Consider the following 22,091-nt stretch of genomic DNA (forward strand, 5'->3'; position numbering starts at 1 on the left):
AGTCAAATTTATGGAAACTTATCAATTACCTTAAAGTCTCGATTATCACAGAGAGTTGTGTATAAATTATGTTCATACTTCAGGGGTAGTTCACAAGAAACTGAGGATGCATCTCTTAGAAAAGGGCTTCTCAAACTAACTGAGGCAAAGGAACAACTTTTTGATTTCCAATCTGACAAAAACCAATACTTTTATAAAATAAAAAGAAGTCAAAGACATATAGATGGCCAAAGGCACATGAAAAGATGCTCAACATCTCTAATTATTAGAGAAAAACAAATGAAAAGTACAATGAGGTATCACCTCACATCAGTCAGAATGGGCTTCATTAAGAAGTCTACAAATAATAAATGCTGGAGAAGATGTGGAGAAAATGGACCCCTCCTACATTGTTGGTGGCAATGTAAACTGGTGTAGCTACCATGAAAAAAATAGTATAGACGTTCCTCAGAACAATAAAAACAGAGTTGCCACATGATGCAGCAATCCCACACCTGGGCATGTACCCAGACAAAGCTGTAATTCAAAAGTATAGATGGTTTCCTATGTATTCAGAGCAGCACTATTCACACAGAAACAGCCTAAATGCCCATCAACAATAAATGGATAAAGAAAATTAGGTATATATACACAGTGGAACACTCAGCCATAAAAAAGAATAATGCCATTTGCAATAACATGGATGGACCTAAAGGCTATCATACTAAGTGAAGTAGAAAGAAAAAGACAAGTACCATATGTTATCATTTATATGTGGAATCTAAAATTTTACACAAATGAACTTATATACAAAAAAGAAATAGATTCATAGAGAAGACACTTATGGTTGCCAAGGAGGATGGGGGTGGAGGACAGGTGAATTGGAAGGCTGGGGTTAGCAAATGCAAACTATTATATATAGAATGAATACACAACAAAGCCTACTTACTGTGTAGCACAGGGAACTATATAAAATATCCTATGATAAATCATAATGGAAAAGAATATGCAAATGAATGTATGTATTATATATGTGTGTATATAAAACTGAATCATTCTTTGTATAGCAGAAATTAATGCAACATTGTAAATCAACTATACTTCAATAAAATAAATTAAAAAAATACGTCACTGGAAAAGAAAAAGATAAAAAATTTATAAGCCCTTGTTATGGCAATATCACATTGTTAGAGAAGTTTCTAAAGATTTATTTTTGATTTCTGTTTTTACTTTATCTAAAACTGGTAACATAGACACCATAGACCACTCTTTGCAAAGCAATGTTATAGAGCGCACTTACTACATGTTTATAGATATATCTGGCAACAAACGTTAAATTCATACTAAGAATTGTTTAAATTACCTCTTCCTATAAGGACTCCAATTTTTGAGTCTAATTTTTCCCCTGGGTCACAACTTCTTGTCACTAACTTGAGAACTGGAAGAAAAGGTCTGACATCACAGAGTCTTCTTGTTTCATCTTCGAGTTCCTCATATACAGCAGTTTGATTCACACATGCAAACATATAGGAGTCGATTTCCATAAGGAGGTTAAACATTGGGTAATTGGTAACTTGTTTCCATAACATCTGCAGAAAAAAACAATAAGACATTTTATGAAATGGAAATACTTGCTCAAATGTACAAAGACATGTCTACAAAGATGCTCACTGTAGCACTTGTTGGAAAACTCAGAAATTGAGGACAAGCCAAATGTTTAGCAATACGGGTTTGGTTAAATGAATTACAGAATATTACAGAACTATGAAAATAAGATAGACAAACATGGTAATGCATAAAGTGTACAAGGTATATCACAGTTGGCTTCTTTTAAAACAGCAAATTGGAAGAGAATATGAATAGTATTAACCCCCTCTTGTAAAATAACAGAATGGTATAATTTTAAAAATACATTTATAAAAACAAAAGTATTAAAAGTAAGTATCTATGAAGAGCAAGAATCAATGAAGACTTTCATATTTAGCATTCTTGTAAACATAAGTAACTTCTAATAAAAAAAGAACATTTAAAGTATGTATCATCTATCACCTTCACACAAAATTTACATTGTTTCTGTCCCGAATTCTTTTCTATTCACCAGAGTTATCTCCATTAACTAGGATTGCCCTGTCAGGACAAGCACAATCAATCTCTCATCATCTCCCCTGAATTCTCCTAAATGAGATCCTATAAAAAAGGTCACTATACAAATACAAGGTGGATTACGTATTTTAACTGCAACCAGGACAAAAGCCTACAGCTGAAAAATGAAAATCATGGCCAAACCTCAAATTCAGTTACATAAAACAGAAAAAAATCAATGCTAGGCAAAAAAGAAAGAAAGAAAAAATAGGTAAATTGGATTTCATCAAAATTTAAAACTTTTCTGTATCAAAGGACACTATTTTGAGAGTAGAAAGGCAACCCACAGAATAGAGAAAATATTTTCAAATATATATTTCATAAGAGATTACCATCCAGAATACATAAAGAACTCTCATGACAACAACAAAAAAAAACAACTGAATTGGAAAATGGGCAATGGTCTTGAACAAAAAATTCTAAACAAAAGTCCACAAGAACATGAAGAGAACGTGACATTATTAGCCATCAGGGAAATGCAAATAAAAATAAAAATGAGGTACCACTTCACAACCAGAAGAATGGTTATTATTTTGTAAAAAAGGAAAATAACAAGTTCTGGCCAGCATTTTGAGAAACTGGAACCCTTGAGCATTGCTGATGGGAATGTAAAATGGTACAGCCACTATAAAAAAAAGTTTGGCAGTTTCTTAAAAAGTTAAAACAGAATTACCATATGATCCAACACATGGAGAACAAGGATTCACATTGAAACTTAAACATCAATGTTCAGAACAGCATTATTCTCAACAGCTAAAAGTTGATTATAACCAAAAATGTCCAACAAAAGATGAATGAATAAACAAAATGTGGTACATCCATACAAAACAATGATATTCAGTCTTAAAAAGGAAAGAAATTTGAATACATATGACAACATGAATGAAATGAAAAATACTATGGCTAAGTGAAAAAAGCAAGACACAGGCTGACTGTTGTGTGATTCTACTTACACAAGGTAGCTAGAATAAATACTACAATGGAGATTACCAGGGGTTAGGGGAGCAGAAGTTTATTATTTAGTAAGTGCACAGTCTGTGTTTAGGATGATGAGAAGTGTTAGAAATGGATAGTGGTAATGGATTGGACAACACTGTGAATATACTTAATACCAAGAAATTACGTGCCTAAAAATGACTCTGATGAATTTTATTTTACAACAATACATTTTTTAAATTTTTTTAAATGGGTTTCAATAGTTAATTAAGCTTCAGCTATAGCCACAGTCATCCGTACCTGTCACTGGTGACTAGAAAAATAAATGTACTCTCTGCACCTGTAAGGTGCCTAAAACAATTTTTAATTTTTTTTTTCACTTCAGGGATCATACAGTTCTAGAATTTTTATGGCTCCCCAGTGAAGAAGCTTGGAAAACAGTTGAGAGGCTGTTCCAACTCTAGCACTCTGTCATAAATATTTTTTTCTTAAAAAGATCACAATCCTATACTGGGGTTCCATATTGGGTTCTAGAAAAATAATTTCATTTATAAGTCACAGTCTTTACAAATCAAACAGCACTCATCAGTTCACTTGAAAAAAATCAGCCAACAAACAGGCAAGCCTTGTTATATGAAAGAATTTGCTTTCAAGTGAGGACATACCATTCATTATGGGGGTGGGGAGGCAGAATCTAGTAAACAGCAGAAAACCTTTTCTTCCCCCAGAGTGACCATGAAAACTAGTGAGGATGGGGACAGAAGAAGGGGAACAGAAAGGGAAGGAAAAGGAGAAAAGAAACGATGAACCACGTCATATTTATAAAAAAAAAAAAAAAAAAGTGACAAATTCAAAGACAGTAAGTACAAAGACCTTACCTTAAAACTTTCTCTGACAATGTCAAATTCCTTTTGATAACCTGAACAAATCTTTCAAACTAGCTGACATAAGTTAGTGTGTCTTAATTCAGGTATCACACATGAATTTTTTTTTAATTAAAAGTGAGTAGGAGTGAGAATGAGTATGTATGTGTATATATATATACATACATACACATACACACATACACACACACACGAAATTGAAAGTGGCTCAGCTGTGTCCGACTCTTTGAGACCCCATGGACTATACTGTCCATGGAATTCTCTAGGCCAGAATACTGGAGTGTGAAGCCTTTCCCTTCTCCAAGCAATCTTTCCAACCTAGGGATTGAACCCTTCCGCATTGCAGGTGGATTCTTTACTCACTAAGCCACAAAGAAAGCCCAAGAATACTGGAGTGGGTAGCCTATCCCTTCTCCAGTGGATGTTCCCAACCCAGGAATCAAACCAGGGTCTCCTACATTGGATTTTTTACCAACTGAGCTATCAGGGAAGCCGTGTGTGTGTGTGTGTGTGTGTGTGTGTGTGTGTCTATACACATACGTGTGTGTGTGTGTGTGTGTCTATATACATACAAACCAAAAAGAAGATCCAAGACAAAATATGAATTGAAATCTGTAAAATATAGTAACTTATAAACTTCTCTTAAATTCGCCATATGATTTACATTAATACCATTCTAAAATGGAGGAATATATCCTCCAAGTAATAAAGTAAGTAAGCTAGGTTTATAGAAAGCTCACCTAGTAACATACCTGCTTAATACAGGAAATGGTAGCTTCACGAGGCACCTCCAACTGGATATAAATCCCAGTGGGCAAAAGAAAATCCACGGGTATGGAGCCATCAGACGCTATCTGTGAGTCCACTGCCCAGATGTCAAGGACGTCTGCCATAGCAGGAGGCATCATGAAGTAGAAGCACATTCATAACCACGGGGCTCTAGAAATCAGTAGGTAAAACTCAGTGAATTAATAAGCCAGATTTTATACTAAAACGTGATGAAGCCCACCAATCCATAATTAGTCCTTGGATTTCAAAACAGCCAACATTGTAACAGGAGGCCAATTAAATTAAGCAAGACTCAGCCACATTACTTAAAATACTTTTGGATATCACTACATGAATTATGTATATACACCATACTGACTCAAATTCAACATAACTATATGACATGTAAAAGATGAAAGGTTTAAGAAGTACAGGGTTCTGAGAAATTCAGTTAATGACCACTCAACACAGGATTCTCTCCAGAGAATCCTAGAGGATTGATATTGGATTCTTTAGCCAAGTTTTTCCTGGCAAACTCCATGAAAAGTGGGAATCAAGAGAGCTTTCTTTCAAAAATAATTTTCTATCAATCAATGTGAGAAAGAAATGTCATGAACTTCGATCCATGACCCATCATCAAAGTATTAAAAAAATCAAATCCCACAAACCAGCTGGCAAGGCCTTTTGCCCTATGACTCTGGCCTGTTTTCCTTTGCTTCTCCAACAATTTCACAGTCCAGGCTCTTATGCCACAAGTTTTGCCTCATGCTGCTAGACTTGTGTTCACAGATATGTTGACACTCCCCTTACCAAACCAGTTTTCCAACAAATGCACCCTCCAAGTGGGCCATTTAAGTCTCATCTGTTTTAAGCACTTTCTTCAAGAAAGCACAACAATAATCCTAAGAAGAACATGGGCAATAAAGTTAAAAAAGAAAAAAAAAGTCTCAAATCTCATTTATTCAAAAAATCCAAATCTTGTGTCAAAAGAGACAAGAGCCAATTTAAAGCATTTGGGGCATCAAAAACAATAATGACATCCGTGGATTGAAACACATCAAATATGAGACAATAATAATAGAGAAAGGCCCTTTACTGGTCAACTTTAAAGCCTGCTTTGAAACAGTCTGGGAAATTAAAATATGAATTAAGTATTAGAGTATTTTAAAGAAACTTCATTGTGTGAGGTATAATAACAGAATGTTTGTTATGTTTCTAAAAATCAGTCTTTATCAGTCAGATGCATAATAAATATACATCGGGATAAAATGAAATTATCCTTGGCATGTGCTTTAGGTTAGTCCATTTTTTTAAAAGTGAAAGGGTAGCTGATTTCAACAAAGACATAAAGGTAATTTCATGAGAAAAAGGACAGTCACTTGAACAAATGGTGCTTCAACTAGTTATTCTAGTTTGGAATACCTAGACATCCATAAGCTAAGAAAATGAAGCTCAATTCATACCTCATACCACTAATAATGGATTATAGTTATGTAAAAACTGAAACGGTAAAACCTCTAGAAGAAAACATAGAGAAAATATTGTGCTCTTGGATTAGGCAAACAGTTCTTAAATATGACACCATAGGCAATTCACAAAATAAAAAACTGATAAAATGCACACCACCAAAACTAAAACCTTCTGCCCGTAAGTATGATACTGTTTATAATATAAAAAGATGAGCCACAGAAGGGAGACAATGCTTGCAAACCATATAAAGATCTGGTATCCAGAATACATAAAGAACTCTCCATATACAATCATAAGAAAAAAACTCAGCTTACTTGAATTGGCAAAAGATTTGAACAGAAACTATCAAAGGAGATGGCAAAAAGGCTTAATAACATTAGTTACATAAACTAAAATTACAATGCGATACACACCTCTTACAGGGTAAAATTAAAAACACCAACCATACCAAGTGCAGACAGGGAGAGGAGCTGGAACTTTCTACACTGCTGATGGGAATGTTAAACAACAGAGCTACTTTGGAAAATAGTTTGGCAGTTTCTTAACATGTATTTACCATATGATCCAGTCATCCCACTTCTAAATATACACCTAAATGATATGAAGGTATCAGTTCAGTTCAGTTCAGTGGCTCAGCCGTGTCCGATTCATTGCAACCCCATGAATTGCAGCACGCCAGGCCTCCCTGGCCATCACCAGCTCCCGGAGTTCACTGAGACTCATGTCCATTGAGTCAGTGATGCCATCCAGCCATCTCATCCTCTGTCGTCCCCTTCTCCTCCTGCCCCCAATCCCTCCCAGCATCAGAGTCTTTTCCAATGAGTCAACTATTTGCACGAGGTGGCAGGAAGCAGGAAGAGGTAAAAGAAGAGGATTACCAAGGAACACAAGGAAACTCTTGGGAGTAACGGATATGTTCATTATCTTGTCAGATGATGGTTTCAGGGATATGTACATATGTCAAAATATATCAAATTACACATTTTCAATATGTGTAGTTTAAGTCAATTATCCCTCAGTAAGTGTTAGTCCTATGTCCAACTCTGTGCTCTCATGGACTGTAGTTCACCAGGCTCCTCTGTCCATGGAATTCTCCAGGCAAGAATACTGGAGTGGGTTCAAATTTCCTCCTCTAAAGGATCTTCCTGACACATGGATTGACCCCGGGTCTCCTGAATTGTGCAGGCAGATTCTTTATCATCTGAGCCATCAGAGAAGCCCATACCTCAATAAACACGTTTTTAAAAATGAGAGAAATAGATAAAATGAGAGGCAAAACATTGTTACTGACTGAGGTTGGGACATGAGGAGTACACTGCACTACTTCTCTGATTTTGTGTATGTTTGCTATTTTTCACAACAAAAAGGTTTTGTTAAATTCCACCTACGCCATTTATCAGTTATGTGATATGAAACTTCTTGAGACTTCAATAGCTTTAAAAAAAATCATACTAAAGTATTTCTCCTGGGAACACTGTGACAATGAAGGAGCTAAAATGGAGTGGCTAACACACTGCAATGACAGCTTTCTGCCTCCCCTCAACATCCTGGTCATTACTGACCCCTCCTTAACTCTTACACCTCATAGCCTAGGTCCAGCACACTGCCACTGTGATAAAGGTTTTGAATCTTTCAGACATGCCAGCCTTATTTCTATAGACAGAACAGACAATGATTAAAGATTGTGTTCTCAGAGTCTAACACCTGAGTTGTAAACCTGGCTCCATCACTCACTAATGAAGATGTCTTGGGCAAATCACATTATCTTCCTCCTAATTAAGTTCCCTTACCTATGAAATGATGAAAACAACAGTAACTACATCATATCATGGTTATGAAAACTGAGTAAAGAATGCCCAACCATAATAGGCCCAAGGTTTGCTGCTACTTACAATTTTTTATTTTTATTCAAAAACCAAAAGTTCTTTTGAGCTGTGAGTTATATATATTCAACTACTTTGTTTCTCCAAAAGTGATTACACATAGTAGCCATTTGCAATTGTTTAATGAACTCAAGACCAAACGCTGCTACTCCTACAATAATTTTTTAAAAAGCTCAAGGGATAATGGAATTTATAACACTAAAGATAAGTACTTACTATGTATCAGGAATCTACTAAAATCTTTACATGCATTACTATATCTTATCCTGACTACTACCCTGTGGTAATATTACTACTCCTTAAGGAAGTACCTAAGACTTAGATACTTTGAGATCTCATTCATGGATAAAAAGTAGCAGTCTTGGGATATCAACTTGGGTCTAACTCTGGAGAGTGAGCCCAACTCTACACTCTACATAATAACTGCTGCTGCTGCTAAGTCATTTCAGTCCTGTCTGATTCTGTGCGACCCCACAGAGGGCAGCCCACCGGGCTCCTCCGTCCCTGGGATTCTCCAAGCAAGAACACTGGAGTGGGTTGCCATTTCCTTCTCCAATGCATGAAAGTGAAAAGTGAAAGTGAAGTCGCTCAGTCGTGTCCGACCCTTAGTGACCCCAAGGAATGACTGCAGCCTGCCAGGCTCCTCTGTCTATGGGATTCTCCAGGCCTGCCAAGCTCCTCTGTCCAAGGGATTCCCCAGGTAAGAATACTGAGTGGGTTGTCGTTTCCTTCTCCAGGAGATCTTCCTGACTCAGGAATCGAACCTGGGTCTCCTGCATTGCAGGCAGATTCTTCACCGACTGAGCTACGATACTATAATATACCATAATAACTGCTAAAGCATCAGGAAGTGTGAGACATTTCACCATATTAAACCACATTACCTGACTGTAAGCTCCTTGAAATCTTGTGCCAAGCTTTTTAAAAGACTTGTCTCTCACCACAGCATATAGTGAAATCACTATATTTAGTAATTTTAAACTGATAACTTTCATAGACAAGAACAAAACCACACAAAGTTACTACAAGATGTCATTAACAGACACTGATCCTGGAAATGCTTTACGCAAATCACTGCAGAACAGGCTTAGAAACTATTTTCAGTAGAGGAGCTTCTCAACTTTGCAAGTATTAGATATTCAAGAAACATCTGCATAATAAAAACATTCTACATCAAATTTTAAAGACCATGCTTTGCTTATATTCAAATAACACCATGCAAAGACAAACAGGAAAAAGCTGTCTCCTGAACACCGAGAGTCAGGAGACATATGAGAGTCAGGAGCTGTCAACAAAAACTGAGAGGACAAACTCAAGTTAGCATTTAAAATTGAGATGGGTTTATGAAACATCAGAATTATAATCAAGATAAACCTGTACAGTCCCCTGGTTGCTTTAGCATAGATTTTTGGCAAGATTCTCACAATTGAAACCAAATCACCTGATAAATATCAACAGTAATATAAGAGCAAAAAACTATAAAAATAAAAACTCTGAAACCTCACCCTTACCAGCAACTAGAAATGATGAGGATTTCTGAGCCTCTGGAGTCTAGAGTAGTAATCTTTTCAAAGAAACCGTACCTCACTACCCAATAGCATCAACTCCCCAGATTCAAAATTCTAAACTTCTCAGGTATTAAAGGGAAAATCACCATGGTAGATTTAAGAATTTCTTGATGATGAAGTCATATCTAAAATGAATTATAGGAATGAATTCATGGGCCCCTGCCTTCCCTTCCTTCTAGATCTGTCATTCAACACTCCCACACGTACTATCCTTAATCCTGCTGACACTTATCACCATGTCTCATACTCTTTCCTGCCTTCTACCTTAAATCTGTCATTCCTCTCCCTAGCATGTCATCCTGACCAACTCTCACACTTCTAGGCTGTGAATTAGAGTCTGTCCCTAATACTCCTCTGTGCACCCAAGTACCAGGGCATATACATGTCAACGAAGGAGTACACTATACTAAAATTCATTGCTATGGGATAGTTTCCCAGTCTCTTGCTATTTCCAGTTCAATAAACACTTACTTTTGGCTGAATGAATTAATGAATTCAAATTCTATGGAAATCACTACTAGACCAATTATATTTTATCATTAAAAATGTGATATTTTTTGGTTTTTCTTTGCCCCAAAGCACAGCATACAGAAACTTAGTTCCCTGAGCAGGGATGGAACCTGCTCCCCCTGCAGTGGAAGCACTGACTCTTACTCAGTGAACTGCCAGGGAAGTCCCATTAAAAATGTGATTTATATCATACTTGACAGGAAAAAAGGAACTATGTGGCCATCAGTGTGGTCTTTCAGTGCCTAGTATAATGAATATCAAAAACAGTTTCCAAATAGATATAACTTTTTTCACCAGGCCGGGGGGGGGGGGGGGGCAGGTATTTCCTGGGTCTTTCATGCAGTACATATGCTCTTTGTTGAGGCACACAGGCTTATCTTGTTGTGGAGCACAGGCTCTAGAGCACATGGGCTCAGTAACTTGTGGCCTGTGGGCTTATTTGCTCTACCACATGTGAGATCTTAGTTCCCCAACCAGGAATCAAACCTGGGTGTCATGCATTACAAGGTAGATTCTCAACCACCAGACCATCTGGGAAGTCCCAACATACAGAATTCCGATTGCTTAATACCATCTTGTCTCCAGTCCATAAATGCCTGTCGTGTGAAGAGAAACATGATATAGGTCTTACCAAATACTGTATTCCCTCTGTGCCGCACTTCCAATAATGTTACAGCCATTACCAAAAATGATGTATTTTCAACTAATGTTTGACTATAGAACTGTTTATTCCATAAAATGGCATCTTCTATTAAATTTAGATTGGGGAACTCCCAAACTGGTGTCAACTGACAACCACTATTTTTAATATAAAGGAAAAGAAAGTAGAATTTTACTTCAGAATATGCTATATTTAACAATCATAATGCCTTAAATATTTAAAAACTGGCAAAATATTATAAATTGCAATGATGAAATATTCTTTCCTGCCATCTCAAAATGCATTATAAAGTTTAATCCTTTAGCTTTACAGTTCACCATGGTCCTTGCTTACTAAAGCAACATCACACCAGTCTCCAAAATCAATTCCCCTACCTTCAATTTCTTATTCTAAAAATATATCTTATTGAAGTATAGTTGATTTATAGTGTTGTGCAAAATTCTACCATTCAACAAAATGATTCAGTTATACATATAAATATATATATATACACACACATTCTTTTACATATGCTTTGCCTTTATGGTTTACCATACAATATTGAATATAGTATGAGGGCCTTGAACATTGGCAGATTTTGGTACTTGTGAGGCTCCTGGAATCAAACCTCTGCAGACACTGAAGGTGAACCCTAGTGAAAAGTTACATTCAGGTATATAAATTCCTACCTTGATATTTTCATATTAATCATTTACTAATAACTGAGCTAGAATGCTTGTCACGCTTTGTAAATATTCCAGATAAAGACACTATGCAATTACAGCCTAACACTGTACTTGTGTGTCACTTTAATAAAAGTACTTTTATTAAACCAGTTCTCAAGGTTTTCAAAGTACTTCAAGCTGAATACTACCTAAGAGAATGGTTTTCGGTCCTCATGTTCAGAACTTTTTAAATAATTTACAAATATTTTAAAAACCTGAAATGAAATTACTAATATAATTTCAGTTCAGGTCAGTTCAGTTGCTCAGTCGTGTGCGACTCTTTGCAACCCCAGGAATCGCAGCACGCCAGGCCTCCCTGTCCATCACCAACTCCCAGAGTTCACTCAGACTCTCACGTCCATTGAGTCAGTGATGCCATCCAGCCATCTCATCCTCTGTCGTCCCCTTCTCCTCCTGCCCCCAATCCCTCCCAGCATCAGAGTCTTTTCCAATGATTCAACCCTTAGCATGAGGTGGCCAAAGTACTGGAGTTTCAGCTTCAGCATCATTCCTTCCAAAGAAATCCCAGGGCTGATCTCCTTCAGAATGGACTGGTTGGATCTCCTTGCAGTCCAAGGGACTCTCAAGAGTCTTCTCCAACACCACACTTCAAAAGCATCAATTCCTCGGCGCTCAGCCTTCTTCACAGTCCAACTCTCACATCCATACATGACCACAGGAAAACCACAGCCCTGACTAGACGGACCTTTGTTGGCAAAGTAATGTCTCTGCTTTTGAATATGCTATCTAGGTTGGTCATAACTTTCCTTCCAAGGAGTGTCTTTTAATTTCATGGCTGCATATATACTTGATTTCAAAATAAACTCATGTAATCTTCTAATTATAATACAAAGAATAAATAAAACAAAATAAAAATCTATATTTCAGTATGTGAAAACTGGATATAACCATTATGTGCACAATAGAGTAGTCAGAGGTTTGAATCTCTACATACAATCACCATGGATGTGACAACTACAAATGCAGACTAATTAAATGCCACAAAAGCCAATGATGCCATAGATTTTTAAAATCTCTATTTTCCAAAATTAATGTACTAAAATCATGCAAAAATACTTTGTATTATTTCTTTATGTAAATAAAGTTCAGATCTAGGATCAGATAATAATAAGACTTTTAACCATTACATAATAGTAGTACCTCCCCCAATCACTAAAACAACAAAATCAATGTCCACAAATTTCAGAAGCATCTTATAGGAGGCATTTCACACTGCCCAGTTTGAGAATCACTGCTCTACAATAATTCCTACTATTTCTCAAAGGATTAATGGGATCTCCACAATTTATCTAGTCTGTACAAAAGAACTATACAAAAAAGATCTTCACAACCCAGTAAATCACGATGCTCTGATCACTCACCTAGAGCCAGACATCCTGGAATGTGAAGCCAAGTGGGCTTTAGGAAGCATCACTACAAACAAAGCTAGTGGAGGTGATGGAATCCCAGTTGAGCTATTTCAAATCCTAAAAGAAAATGCTGTGAAGTGCTGCACTCAAAATGTCAGCAAATTTGGAAAACTCAAAACTGGCCACAGGACTGGAGAAGGTCAGTTTTCATTCCAATACCAAAGAAAGGCAATGCCAAAGAATGCTCAAACTACCGCACAATTGCACTCATCTCACACGCTAGTAAAGTAATGCTCAAAATTCTCCAAGCCAGCCTTCAGCAATACATGAACCGTGAACTTCCAGATGTTCAAGCTGGTTTTTAAAAAGCCAGAGGAACCAGAGGTCAAATTGCCAACATCCGCTGGATGGTCGAAAAAGCAATAGAATTCCAGAAAACCATCTATTTCTACTTTATTGACTATGCCAAAGCCTTTGACTGTGTGCATCACAATAAACTGTGGAAAATTCTTCAGGAGATGGGAATACCAGACCACCTGACCTGCCTCTTGAGAAACCTGTATTCAGGTCATGAAGCAACAGTTAGAATTGGACATGGAACAACAGACTGGTTCCAAATAAGAAAAGGAGTACGTCAAGGCTGTATATTGTCACCCTGCTTATTTAACTTCTATGCAGAGTACATCATGAGAAACACGGGGCTGGAAGAAGCAAAAGCTGGAATCAAGTCTGCCGGGAGAAATATCAATAACCCCAGAAATGCAGATGACACGACCCTTATGGCAGAAAGTGAAGAGGAACTAAAAAGCCTCTTGATGAAAGTGAAAGAGGAGAGTGAAAAAGTTGTCTTAAAGCTCAACATTCAGAAAACTAAGATCAGGGACTTCCCTGGTGGTCCAGTGGCTAGGACTCTGTGCTCTCAGTGCAGGGAGTCCAGGTTCATTTCCTGGTCAGGAAACTAGATCCCATATGCTGCTGCTAAGACCCAGTGCAGCGACGTAAATAAATATTAAAAAAAAAAAAAGAAAACTAAGATCATGGCATCTGGTCCCATCACTTCATGGCAAATAGATGGGGAAACAGTGGAAACCGAGGCTGACTTTACTTTTTTGGGCTCCAAAATCACTGCAGGTGGTGACTGCAGCAATGAAATTAAAAGACGCTTACCCTTTGGAAGGAAAGTTATGACCAACCTAGATAGCATATTCAAAAGCAGAGACATTACTTTATCAGCAAAGCTTCATCTAGTCAAGGATATGGTTTTTCCAGTAGTCATGTACGGATGTGAGAGTTGAACTATAAAGAAAGCTGAATGCCAAAGAATTGATGCTTTTGAAGTGTGATACTGGAGAAGACTCTTGAGGGTCCCTTGGACTGCAAGGAGATCCAACCAGTCCATCCTAAAGGAGATCAGTCCCAGGTGCTCATTGGAAGGACTGATGCTGAAGCTGAAACTCCAATACTGTGGCCACCTGATGCGAAGACCTGACTCATTTAAAACACCTCTGATGCTGGGAAAGATTGAGGGCAGGAGAAAAAGGGGACAACAGAGGATGAGATGGTTGGATGGCATCACCAACCCGATGGACATGAGTTTACGTAAACTCCAGGAGTTGGTGATGGACAAGGAGGCCTGGCGTGCTGCGGTCCATGGGGTCACAAAGAGTCAGACACAACTGAGTGATTGAACTGAACTGAATGAACAGTAATGAATAAAATTTATCATACATTTCTACCTGTCAATCAATAGTGTATCTTATACTTCTCTATTTTGTTTTCAGCTAATTCTTAAAGGCAAAAGAAGCTCTTAAGTCAAGAAGACTTTAGCCCCTTATCTGATGAGAAGAATGTAAGGTGAGTATAAGTGGCTCTTAGTTTTCAAGACGCTTAGTAAACATACTGATGGGGTAGTCTACCTAAAATCACAGGGTAACTTGCAGCACTTAGGAGCTTCTTTCACAATACTTTTAAGCTAAGTACTGAGAGAGGGGGTATACTCTCAAAATGTGCTGAGCTGAAATTAAAAATAGTATGTCCTTTATCTGACCTAAAACAAATAAGGTAACAAACCAACTGGTATCAGATAAATCTTTTATAAAGATACTCTGAAGAAAATTACTGCTACATAATTGTATTAAAATAAATGTGTTCTGGTTCCTATTCCAATAAGGCACCCTTATCTTATATGGAGCATCACACGTAAGAGTCCAACCTGAGAAGTAACTCATGGTTTCAGGTTGGGTGGTACCTTAGGAGCGGCAGGCCCTTCCTGTTTTAAAAATTAGGAAGCTAAGGCCCAGAGAAATTACTTAAGTTACCTAGGTGACACAGAGACACAGCCAAGACCAAAGTCAGATTTTTTTTCCCAAGCATTCCCTCTCCTTCCTTAAAGAAAATGTTTTTCACAGGGTTGCCCTAGCACAACAACCCTTCACAGGGTTACTCTAGCACAGGCTTACCCTGGCACAGCAAGCACAAGACCCTACCTCAGTCAGGTATGGCTCTTTAGTTTGAGCATTAAGCAAATGATCAAAGGCTGAAGACAAGCATGAGACTACTTATGAAAACAACTTTTCAAGGAAGCTATCAGAGAGCAAAGGAACTTCAGCAGTGACAATTAGCTCGACTCAGACTTTATTTTTTGGGGCTCCAAAATCACTGCAGATGATTACTGCAGCCATGAAATTAAAATATGCTTACTCCTTGGAAGGAAAGTTATGACCGACCTAGATAGCATATTCAAAAGCAGAGACATTACTTTGCCAACAAAGGTCTGTCTAGTCAAGGCTATGGTTTTTCCAGTGGTCACGTATGGATGTGAGAGTTGGACTGTGTAGAAAGCTGAGCGCCAAAGAATTGATGCTTTTGAACTGTGGTGCTGGAGAAGACTCTTGAGAGTTCCTTGGACTGCAAGGAGATCCAGCCAGTCCATTCTGAAGGAGATCAGCCCTGGGATTTCTTTGGAAGGAATGATGCTAAAGCTGAAACTCCAGTACTTTGGCCACCTCATGCAAAGAGTTGATTCATTGGAAAAGACTCTGATGCTGGGAGGGATTGGGGGCAGGAGGAAAAGGGGATGACAGAGGATGAGATGGCTGGATGGCATCACTGACTCGATGGACGTGAGTCTGAGTGAACTCCGGGAGTTGGTGATGGACAGGGAGGCCTGGCGTGCTGCAATCCATGAGGTCGCAAAGAGTCAGACACGACTGAGTGACTGAACTGAACTGAAGCCCTTAAGACTATAATTACAAACCCATATCCTGTCAATTGTTCACTGGCAGAAAGAGAGGAAGGGGTTTAAACATTCTCAGTTTCCCTAGCAATGTGCCAGCAAAACTACTGGATTTTACTTCTTTCAATAAAGTGATAAGCAGAAACCAACATACAGATGAACAAGACCTCATACAGATGAACAAGAAGTTCAGACAAAAACTTCTTAGAAAATCATGGGGAAAAAATTTGGTAGTGACTGAAAGGGAATTTTAAAAAATATTAAATGGAATAGCATTTACTTAATATTTATTTCTTTACTATTATAGGATATAGCTAGAAGACAAGTTTATTTAATGATCATTAAAAAAAAAACTGGAAGTGGCAGTGCACTTATCATAACACCACATTTACTATCTAAACCTTCAGGTTCTAATCACAGACAAGTGACAGGATTTTGATTTATCTGGGTTTCTGTCCCCCCATGTCTATCAGCCTTATTTATTGACTGACTTACAATAAAGTATCCATTATACTGAACACTGAAAAACTGAACAGTATAGCACTCCATTTGTTAAAGACGGTTATTTTATCTGAATCATTATCATTTCATGTAAAAGATCTCTCTAAAGTAGTTCTAAAAAGTACTAAAGAATAATTGCTAAATCATTTAGCAGTTATTTCAATAAATGATGCTAAAGCTAAAACTCCAGTACTTTGGCCACCTCATGCAAAGAGTTGATTCATTGGAAAAGACTCTGATGCTGGGAGGGATTGTGGGCAGGAGGAGAAGGGGACGACAGAGGATGAGATGGCTGGATGGCATCACTGACTCAATGGACGTGAGAGTCTGAGTGAACTCTGGGAGTTGGTGATGGACAGGGAGGCCTGGCGTGCTGCGATTCATGGGGTGGCAAAGAGTCGGACACGACTGAGTGACTGAACTGAACTGAACTGAATCTTATCATTTGTATTGAAATAAAATATTCACATTTATCATCTAAAAACAGAAGCTGGGGGGCTTCCCTGGAGGTCCAGCAGCTAAGAATCTGAGCTTCCACTGCAGAGGACGTAGGTTCCACCCTGGTCGGAAACCAAGCTCCTGAATTCCATTTGGTTGGGGAAGAAAAAAAAAAAAAAGGCATTCTAAAGAGCTTTTAGGAAATATCTGCAAATATGCATTGAGTCTTGAAAATTTTTTAAACCTACTAACTCATTAATTATGTTTTAAAACCTGAATTCAGAAGAATTTTCATACACAAAGCAAAATACACAAGTGACAAACTTGCAAATAAACCAATGGTTATACCCCTATCTGATGGTATATTAAGCAGCTATTTACACCGGTTTGTCAAATGTGTATATTAGAAATCTTTATGGATATATATAGAGTAAAATATAAAGGAGTACAGTAAGTACAATTAGAATTCTGTTTAACTGCAAAAAGGAAAAAATCATGAGTACAACCTAATGCACAGAAATTTAGGCTGGAAAACCAGAGTCTGGGAGGGGAAGAGAGAGGAAGGGGGTATAAGATGAGCAACTAACACTGTGGTCTACTACAATTGTACCTGAGTGTCTTTAGCATGTAAATAGCACACTGTTTTTTAGCACATAAATAGCACAATATTTTTTATCACAAATGACCTTTCTTTTAATTAAATCACATTTTTCTTAATGTATGTAAGCAGATATTACCTATAAATTTCTTTTTTAATATAGGAAAATAAGTATTATAAAACATACCACAGTGCCTTCCCTGATGGTTCAATGGTTAAGAATTCACCTTGCAATGCAGGGGACACAGTTTTGATCCCCTGTTGAGGAACTAAGATCCCACATGCCTCAGAGCATAAGCCCATGTGCCATGACTAGAAGGCCCGAGTGCCACAACTGCTAAGCCCACGGACTTCAATGAAAGATCTCACATGATGCAATCAAGACCTGATGCAGCCAAATACATTTTTTTTAATAAATAAAACATGCTACCAAAAGGGGGGTGGCTCTGACAGGGTTTAGAATCTTTATTATAAACTTCTTTAAGATTCTTTATATATATTGCAAAACAAACTAGAAAGGTACTTTCAAGAAAGGATTTGGGACTTCCACGGTAGTCTAGAGGCAAAGACTTCACACTGCCAATACAATGGACCAGGATTCGATCCCCTGTCCTGGAACTAGATGCCACATGTGACGATAAAGATAAAGATCTCACAGGCCACAACTAAGACCCAGAGGATGAAATGGTGGGATGGCATCACCAACTCACTGAACATGAGTTTGAGCAAACTCTAGGAGATGGTGGTGCACAGGGAAATCTGGCATGCTGCAGTCTACGGGGTCTCAAAGAACGGCTGAACAACAACAATTTATCGAATAATGTAACACTCTAAGCGAACTTCACAAAATACTGACATATCCACTTATCATTCATGTTATATTAAAAATTATTAGGAATTATATTTGTCTGTTTTAATTGAATCACTGAAGTTAATTTTTCTTTAAAAAATTCCATTCTTGGGACTTCCTTGGTGGTCCAGTAATTAAGAATCTGTCTTACAGAAGAGGAGACGTGGGTTCAGTCCCTGGTCTGAGAACTAAGATCCCACGTGGTGCAGAGCTACTGAGTTTGTGCGCCTCAACTAGAGATAAACCTGTGCAATGCAACTATTGAGTTGAGCTTATGTGCCGTGACTAAGACCCAACGCAACCAAAATTAAGTTTTTTTAAAAAATTCTATTTTCAGCATACTCTGTGTACTAATATAATGTATTCAGCATTCAAATAAAAGATGTTCTGTTTTTAAAATAAATCAAATTAAACCAACTGTTGTCATCCACTGCCCATTTTGGAGTGTCAGTGTTCTTCATTTCTAACTAGTATGGTATCTTTCTCTATTGAGAATTTTTATGTGGTAAGAATTTGGGCCTCTCCAAAATCAGAAATAGTCAAAGCTAATTCCAGAGGCCTAAGGTCTGAGAAGTACAATCTTGAAGATCACATAGAGCAGCAGAATCTAAGCAGTATTCTATGCTTTAGGACACAGGGTATAGCATAGTGGTATAGAATTCACCTGCCAGTGTCAGAGATGCAAGAGACACAGTTTAGATCCCTAGGTTGGGACGATCCCCCTGGAGAAAGAAATGGCAACCCACTCCTGTATTCTTGCCTGGAAAACTCCATGGACAGAGGAGCCTGGCAGGCTACAGTCCATGGGTTGCAAAGACCAAGCATACACATACAGCAATGCAAAGCATCTCAAAAGCCTGGGGATCATCAAACCACAGGGTAGCTCCACAATTCATACTTTCACCTTAACTTTTATTTGCTCCTTCCACTGATAATCTCTGAACATTTGAATAAGGTTTGAAACAAGCCATATAAATTAGCACTCTTTATTTAAACAGCAGTAGAAAATTTTAAATAACTCCCACATTCCCAACAACTTTGTCAGATAAAAGTATCAACAGAAATTTAGAAACCTAATCCAATACAATGGTACTCCCATGGGGAGTGGGGACAGTACATTATTGGTATTATTTCTTCACACTCAATGGGCTAATGAAAAATTTAGTTCAGCACATTACCAGGTCTAAAGTATGTTAATCTTCTTACAAAAATTTAAAAAAATAAAAATCACATCATTCCATTCTTCCAAAATATTGCAAACTGTTAGCTTCTTAGGATACTCAATTTAAAATTATTTAAACATTTTTCATTCAAATATTTAATTTTTTGTTTTGTTTTAAATACTTTTAAATTTATTTTGGCTGTGTTGGGTGTTAGTCACAGCACTGGGGATCTTTACTGGTGGTACACAGATTTTTCAGCTGTGGAGAGCTCGAGGGCTCACGCAAGATCCCAGTTCCTGGAACAAGAATCAAACCTGCATTCCCCCAAATTGCCAGGCAGGAGATGTCCTGAAATATTTCCATTTTTTATTAAATAATGCTATTTATTTTTTCCAGTGTTCCTAATTTCAGTCTGCTCTCCTGGCTTTTAATCTAAATGTTCAATTATACTTACCAATAAGAAAAAAATTGTTTTAATTGGATATTTATTACCAAGAAGATGTATTTCATCCTCACAGTGTTCTCCCTTCACCCTGTCCCTTCTCTTCTACTTCCAATGAATAGTATTAGGGGCACAAGAAAGTGAAAGAAAGTGAAGTCGCTCAGTTGTGTCCGACTCTTTGTGACCCGGTGGACTGTAGCCCACCAGGCTCCTTTGTCCATGGGATTCTCCCGGCAAGAATACTGGAGTGGGTTGCCATTTCCTTCTCCAGGGGATCTTCGTGACCCAGGGATTGAACCCAGGTCTCCTGCACTGCAGGCAGACGCTTTACCCTCTGAGCCACCAGGGAAGCCCAGTGGCACAAGAACTAACCATTAACCTTGCTTCAGTCACTGGTGGACCATTACCATGATTCAGAGTACATGTGATTATTTATCTAAATATATCAAATCAATCAGACAAAGACTCATTACCAATTGCTAATATATGGGGATCTTCTCCAACCATTAAAGATACAGCTAATGGAATTCTCCAACATGATGTACAAGTACTTTCTATTTCAAAATATTTTTTTGCTTAAAATAATACATAAACAGAAAAGTACTTTACAAATTACTATTTAAAAAACACCATCTATATCAAGAATTAGAACACTGCTAGCATCCCAGAGACTCCATAGATATTCCGTCCAAATAGCAACTGCCTCCCTCATCTCTCAGCACAACTCTGTGGTAACCCTTTCTTTGCATTTTACTCAGTTTACATAATAGTACAAACTGCAAAGTGAAGCAAATATTATAATCCTGGCTTAGTGGATATACTTTGTACCTATTATGGGATACATACTTCAGACAAAAGTTTCACAGTCTGGACAACTACTGCTTCTGTTTTTCAGTCCTGTAGCAATAGAACCAACAGATTAACTAGGGTGGGTTTTCTTTTCTTTTTACATGACAACAAATCTTGATTTGAGAAATCATAATCAAGTACGGTACTTGTTTATAACAAGTGACATCAAACAATTAAAAATTACTGTATAGCAAAGGGTACCCACATATAAGTGCTGTGAGGGTGAGTCATGAACCAGAGTGTACAAGTGTGTAGGGAGGCCGGTGAGTAACTACCCAACAGCCCTCGCATCTAGGAACTGATTCAGTGCCAGAAAGCCATCTGAATGGCAAACAGTAACACGAGAAGAATTTTAAATAGCTTACAGCTGTAGAAAAAAGCGCTGTTACAGGCGCCAAACCTTTTAGTTATTTCCATCTGCTGTCATTTTCAACATTAAATTGTAGGATGTAAAAATTAAATGAGAATCCTAAAAAGCTAGCATTTCTCCCAAACCATTTCAGGATTACCCTTCTCCACACTCTCTAAGTTTGGTCTATGCAAGAACTTGTCTGTTTTAAAACTTTTCCTTGGGCTTCCCTGGTGGCTCAGTGGTAAAGAATCCACCTGCCAGTGCAAGAGATATGGGTTTGATCCCTGGTCCGGGAAGATAGCACATGCTGCAGAGGAACTAAGCCTATGCACCACAACTATTAAGCCTGCGCTCTAGAGCCCAAGAGCCCCAACTACTGAAGCCCGCGCACCCCAGAGCCTGTGCTCTCCAACAAGGGAAGCCACCACATTAAGAAGCCCACACACTGCAACTAGAGATGCCCCTGCTCATCACACCTAGAGAAAAGCCCACACAGCAACAAAGAGCCAGGAAAGTCAAAAACGAATTAATAAAACTACCAAAAGAAGTTCTTAATTAAAACAAACAAAAATAAATAAAACTTCCCTGTCAACCAATTTTCCTCATAACCTATCCAACAATGAATAACAAAATGCTTCTGTGTACAGTTTTCATAGCCCCTTCATGCCGCAACTAAAGATCTTGGATGCTGCAACTAAGACCCAGTGCAGCCAAATAAACACATATTTTTGAAAAAGTGGTTAGGACTCTGTGCTTTTACTGCCAAGGTTCCAGATTCAAACCCTAGT

General features: G+C 37.8%; 1 protein-coding gene across 5 annotated transcripts in view; it reads right to left on the minus strand.

Annotated features, from left to right (window-relative positions):
* PIK3CB (phosphatidylinositol-4,5-bisphosphate 3-kinase catalytic subunit beta) overlaps positions 1-22,091 on the minus strand; it is a 178,951-nt gene that overhangs the window by 97,325 nt on the left and 59,535 nt on the right. For all 5 annotated transcript variants that reach the window (XR_015148968.1, XM_086361989.1, XM_086362070.1 and 2 more), the window contains 2 exons: positions 4,694-4,880; positions 1,343-1,568 (listed from right to left, as the gene is read on the minus strand). Coding sequence is in view for 4 of the 5 variants with exons in the window: in XM_086361989.1 (XP_086218115.1) it covers positions 1,343-1,568; positions 4,694-4,864 (397 nt within the window). In the remaining variant the exon portion in view is untranslated. The remainder of the gene's footprint in view (positions 1-1,342; positions 1,569-4,693; positions 4,881-22,091) is intronic.

The sequence above is a fragment of the Bos grunniens genome, chromosome 1 (genome assembly GCF_055505025.1).
Source record: "Bos grunniens cultivar Pamir isolate PY7600 chromosome 1, Bosgru_T2T1.0, whole genome shotgun sequence".
Classification (NCBI taxonomy): Eukaryota; Metazoa; Chordata; class Mammalia; order Artiodactyla; family Bovidae; genus Bos; species Bos grunniens.